Here is a 6,000-nt window from a genome sequence, read left to right on the forward strand (position 1 = left end):
AGATTGAGTGGGTGTAACTTGTGTAATGGACTCAAATGACTCATATACCCCTCTTTCCGATATTCAGAGAGCAACGACTGACAGGGATTTTGGTATTCGTTCTCACTGGGGTCTCCATTTTCCTGGCTCCCATTCTCCAGGTAAAGGGGAGAAATCAGACAGAGTAAATATCTGTTTTTATGTTCTGAATAAACCACATTGACTAATTTGCATTTGATTCCTGTGTATCTTTTGTCCCTCTCCTGTAGTACATCCCCATGCCTGTGTTGTATGGTGTCTTCCTCTACATGGGCGTGGCCTCTCTCAGTGGCATCCAGGTAATTATAATAATAATTAATAATAATAATAATTCATTTATTTTGTATAGCGCTTTTCAATTACCCAAAGTCGCTGACAATAGGCAAAAAACAAAGAAACATAGAACCACAGGGAAACAGGGAACAATATGAATACACAAGAACATAAAACCACGAGTAACAGACAACAAATACAGGAGCCAGTTGGGGAGACAGTCGTGAAGTAAGTAAGGGAAACCGAGGGTGGGGGGGGGGGCAGGAGAGGACAGAAGGTAGAGCAGGGGAAAAGGGGGTGTTAGGTTGGAGGAGGGTGGTTATGGGTAGGGAAGGTTGAATGCTAGGGAGAACAGGTAGGTTTTGAGGTACCAAAACAAACAAATAAACAAACAAGCAAACAAACAAAACTAAAACAGTCAGAGGTAGTAGTTGCGATTTTTAACCTTGATCCTATCGTTCTGTTGTGAAGAGGATGTGTGATGGAGACCTCTAGCGAACTATAGACCCTATTTTCCTCAACCATTTCTTGGATGGTAAACGGTAAATGGCTGCTTTTTTATATATATATTTTTTTTTATCCAAAGCGCTTTACAATTTGTTACTCACATTTTACCTATTCACTCACACATTCACACAGTGATGGTGGAGGCAACCATACAAGGTGCCAACCTGCTCATCGGGAGCAATTAGGGGTTAAGTGTCTTGCTCAAGGATTGATTGATCCTTGGGTGCAAAGTGCAAGCATAGGGAGGGGGGGTTTGGACATTTACGGGGGCCAGTTTCTAATTGCAGCATCCCGTAGGTGCTCTTTGAGAGCAGTTTTGAAGGTGGGTAGGGATTTACATTCCTTTACAGCTGTGGGTAGGGCGTTCCACATTATTGTGGCATAATTGCGAAACTTGTTTAGTCCCTTGTTTGTGCCGAATCTGGGTTGAACATGATTTGTGGAACTCCCTCTGGTGGTCGTGGTATTCACTGACCTTTGGGAAGTATTTCGACATGTACATGGGTACCTTCGTGGTGTAGTGTATCTTGTAGACCAGGCCCATTGCAAGTTGCTGTACTCTGTCGTCTACTCTAAGCCATCCTAGGTTGTCAAAATGGGCAGGGGTGAGGTGGGTTCTAGGAGTAAGGTCAAGCAGTAGTCTGACCAGTTTGTTTTGCGATGTTTGTAATCTTGTTTTTAGCGCCTTTGAGGTGCTTTGGTACCATGAGGTGCAAGCATAGTTGTAGTACCCTTGAATGAGTGCTCCTATTAGAGTCTTCAGGGTATTCTTGTTTACCAGAGAGGAGATCCGTTACAAGAATCTTGTTCGTTGGTTGACTTTTTTTATTACATTGGATGCCATCTTGTCACAGGAAAGATTTGCCTCTAGGATGGAACCCAGGTATGTAATTTCATCTTTCTTTGTGACAATATTGTCACCCACTGTAACAGAGAAGCCGTTGGTCTTGCTGAGTTTGTTATTTGATCCGAAGAGAATGGACTCTGTTTACCCAGGTGTAATGATAGTTTGCTATCAGCGAGCCAGGTGCAGATTCTGCCGAGTTCTGAGCTGAGGGTTTGTTCAACCTGTAACTTGTTCTTGTCAGAGACCAGCAGGGCTGAGTCGTCCGCGAACAGGAACAAGTTGCAGTCACAAGCTGATGGCATTTGCATAAATTAGGAACAGTAACGGTCCTAGTATGCTTCCTCGTGGAACACCACAGCTCACTGGGAGGGGGGTAGGGTACCGTTTACCTCTACCATCTGTTCTCTCCCCTCCAGGTAGGATTGCATCCAGCTCACTGATAAACTATCAAACCCAATTGCTTTTAGCTTGTCAATCAGAATGGAGTGATTGACAGTGTCGAAAGCCTTTGGGAGGTCCAGCATGACCATGCCACAGTATCTGCCCGCGTCCACCTCTTGTTTGATGTGGTCGTTCAAATAGAGAAGGCATGTGTCAGTGGAGTGGGATGTTCTGAAGCCAGATTGGAATTTGTAGATTCGATTTTTTTCTGCAAGGTACTTTTCGACCTGTTTGTAGAAAAATTTTTCCATGACTTTCGAGATGGAAGTAAGAATAGAAACAGGGCGGTAGTTGCCTGGGTCTAATTTTCTGCCTTTTTTGTGCAGGGGCCCCCTGCCAGGGGGGTCACTCTCGCAAGTCTTTGGGTACGTGTCCCTGTTTTATGGAGAGGTTTATTATGTATGTGATGACTGGGGTGATGGCGGCTGCTGAGTCTCTGAGGAATTTGGAGGGGATATTGTCATGGCCAGTGGCCTTGTTAGGTTGGAGGGTGCTCAGTTTTTTGAGTACCTCGTCTGTTGTTACCATTTTCAAGTTTGAAGTCATCTTTGCGGACCCCTAGATTTTTGTAGTATGCTAGGATGTGTTCTACCCCAAAATGCACATTGACACGCTGCCCGGGAGGAGTGGGAATCGAACCGAGAACCTCCGGATTGCCAGATGACTGCTCTACCTCCCGAGCCACTGTCGACCCAGTACTTGGAGTTGGAGCCTCTACTACAGTAGTTGAGGAAATAGTGTCTACAGTCCGCTCTCCTCTCAGTGCCGTTACCTGTAGGAATCTCTTAGGGTGTCGATGAGGGTGAGCTCTCTGCACCTCAGTGAGTTACATATCTGATTATCACACGCCCTCCTCACAACAGAACCATAGGACTATTGAAATGAACCCTTTCACTAACCACACTACAGAAGGTTAACCCTTGGCTGTGAAAGGGTTAACCCTTTGTCGTGTGGCAGTGAAACCTTCTGTATTGTCTCAGTGAAAGGGTTAACCCTTTGGCAGTGTGGTAGTGAAAGGGTTAACATGCTGTAGTGTGGTTGTGAAAGGGTTAACCCTTTGTCGTGTGGCAGTGAACGGGTTAACCTTCTGTATTGTCGCAGTGAAAGGGTTCTAGGGGTGGACGGTATAAACGGTATACGGTATAAACGGTATGAATTTGCGCTACGGTATGGATTTTGACTATACCTTCATACCTTGTGACCGGTAGACTAGAGCAGTTAGTCACAGCAGTAGCAATGACGTTAACGTTACTTGACGATTCACTTCAGTTGCTATCGCATGCACTTATCTGTGTCTCCTCACCCATATGAGTGCATGCTTATGCTTACCAACTGTTCACCTGTTTTACTGCAACACTACTATCACCGACATCTAAGAAGGGAGATCCCCCCTTGAATGGCCCTTCTAAGGTTTCTCTCCTCCACATTGCCTGTGATGCATTTTTTCCTATTGCTAGGTTTTAGTGAGTTTTTCCTTACCTTTGCGTGGGGTATGTCTGGGAGTGTTGCATTTATTTTAAAAAAAATTTGACTTTATGGTGTTTTTGTTTTGTTCTTGACTTATTGTGATGTTTCTTCTTGACTTGTTTAAAGAAGATGTGTGCGGCCCATGGGGACATTAACGTGTGTTGTCGGGCCTTACAAATACATTTTATTTTATTTGATGTGCAGTGGTCATTGCATAGTGTTTAATTGTACTGAGTTTTTCTCCACTTGCTCACGGACCTTGCCATATAGTTTGGGCATTTCAATTTGGCTAAGGAGGCTGAGAGGAGACTTGCTTTAGCGCAGCAACAGGCTAACGTTAGCCGCTAAGCTAACGTTCTAACGTGACTCTGCGACACCAGTTCCATTAGTGAGGAAAGGGGGGGGGGAGGGGTTATGTTGACGAGGCTTGACAACAGAGGTTCAAAGATAACTTCACATTTATTGTCTATTCGTTTCTTTATATCACTTTATCCACCGGGCTGCTCTCGTTTCCAACTCTGTGTGTTGACAATGACATCCTGGTGTGACATCATCAACTACGGCTCTAACCTCAAACTCAAACATATTACATCACGATCTCTCGCTCTCTCTCTACGTTGTCAAACATGTACTCTAAAGTTAAGTTATGTGGGAGTTTTATTGTGTTTGAGTATTTGAGGGAAAGAAACCTCCTATCCTGCAATCGTTTTTATTTTCACTTTGGGCCGCTTGATTTTATTGTATTTCATGAAAAAAGTGTTTTTCAGAGAGGAAAATTAACTTGAGAAAAGGTTTTGCATTTTTCTATTGCAGTTTTGCACAATAAATGTTCTTAAAATACCTCTGTACTATGTGAAATATGTCCTAGTAATACAAGAGTACAGTAATAGCTGCCAGTGTTTTACCCCTTCAGAAGCATTTATATAGACATTTGAAGATAAATGTAGACCATTGTACAGGGTACATTTAGACCATACCGTCCAGTCCTAGGGTTAACCCTTTGGTAGTGTGGTAGGTTCTGCTGTGTAGAGTGAATCCTATGCAGTATCACTCAGTGTGCTCAGTGCACAGTCTGCACACCTCACAGAGACTACTGAGTTACATGAGACAGACTAGATGTAGACAGACTGTTGAGCATGAGTCATAAAAGGAGAGAAAAGAAGACTCTTAAAGGGGCACTTCACCTAAAATCAATGCTGATTTATTTTGCACATAATCTCACACACACAAAATTGGGGACATTAAATCCTTGTGTTTTGTTGTTTTGTTAATTACAGCTCAATTAAGTGATACGGCAGCAGTCCCTACAATACAAGGTATTGATATTCGATGGTGCTGTAATTAACATGAGGATTCAGTGTCCCCAATGAATTTTGGAACGTGGTGTGAGAGTATGTGCAAAAATAAATCAGTGTTCCAAACCACGCACACAGTGTTGTCAATCACGTGTGCTTCTGGCTTCTGTAACCCAGGTGACTTTAATGGTCAACATCCAGCATAACAATGAGGAGATGCATCGTGGTTAGCAACACAGCATAGTTGAGAGAGAGAGAGAGAGAGAGAGAGAGAGAGAGAGAGAGAGAGAGAGAGAGAGAGAGAGAGAGAGAGAGAGCACAATAATAAATACGTGTAAGCGAGTACAGAAAGCACAATGATGTAGCTCAGATGGAATGCTGTCGGCGGCCAGTCGTTATGTTGCGGCTGTGACAGCTTGTTTAACTGATGGCTGCTGCAGAGCCCCAATTAAGCGGCTGTGGAATCCGTCGCTGTAGTCTTGTCTTTGGCATCTCGCTCAGACGCAGAATTCCTCTCCGTGACAGTCCGTCAGTACGTGTCAAGTCATAGAAGAAGAAGAAGAAGAAGAAGAATAAGACACTCCCTCCTCTCATTAGCCTGGTTCTCTGTGAGGACGGGAGGAAGAACACCCACGCTTGCTTCTTTGATCTTTGCTCCACAGCAAGGAGCACCACCACCGGTGATGTGGAAGAGGGCGGAGCATCACCAGATTCAGATGTTCAGATTCAGACAACTTTATTGATCCCGCGTGGGGCAATTCATATTTGTAGCTTCACAACGAGTAACAAAAACAACAAACAACAAAACAAAACATCTCAATGACAGCACGGCAACAACAACGTTCCATGCAATACACAATCCAGTAAAAGTAAAAGTAAAAACAGACAACTAGCTGTAAAAGGCTACTTAAAATGATTACTGTCTGTGTTTAAAAGTCTGATAGCCGGGCGCCCCAGTGGCAAACCACATAACGCGTTGAGTCGCGGCACGGCCGACCCGGGTTCGATTCCCGGACCCATCGTTATTTGCCGAATGTCTTCCCCCACTCTGTCTCCCGTTCCTCCTCTCTCTCTCTCTCTCTCTCTCTCTCTCTCTCTCTCTCTCTCTCTCTCTCTCTCTACTGGATTGCCCAGTAGCAAAAAGCGATAAAC

The 6,000-nt window shown here is 44.2% G+C and overlaps 1 protein-coding gene across 1 annotated transcript in view; it reads left to right on the forward strand.

Moving 5' to 3' along the window:
• Nucleotides 1-6,000, forward strand: part of slc4a5a (solute carrier family 4 member 5a) — a gene marked incomplete at both ends in the record, with an annotated part of 72,792 nt that overhangs the window by 66,257 nt on the left and 535 nt on the right. The window contains 3 exons of the mRNA XM_084308137.1: nucleotides 68-140; nucleotides 249-317; nucleotides 5,511-5,566. Of these exons, the coding sequence (XP_084164263.1) occupies nucleotides 68-140; nucleotides 249-317; nucleotides 5,511-5,566 (198 nt within the window). The remainder of the gene's footprint in view (nucleotides 1-67; nucleotides 141-248; nucleotides 318-5,510; nucleotides 5,567-6,000) is intronic.

Source organism: Notolepis coatsorum, assembly GCF_963971535.1.
Source record: "Notolepis coatsorum genome assembly, chromosome: 2".
Classification (NCBI taxonomy): domain Eukaryota; kingdom Metazoa; phylum Chordata; class Actinopteri; order Aulopiformes; family Paralepididae; genus Notolepis; species Notolepis coatsorum.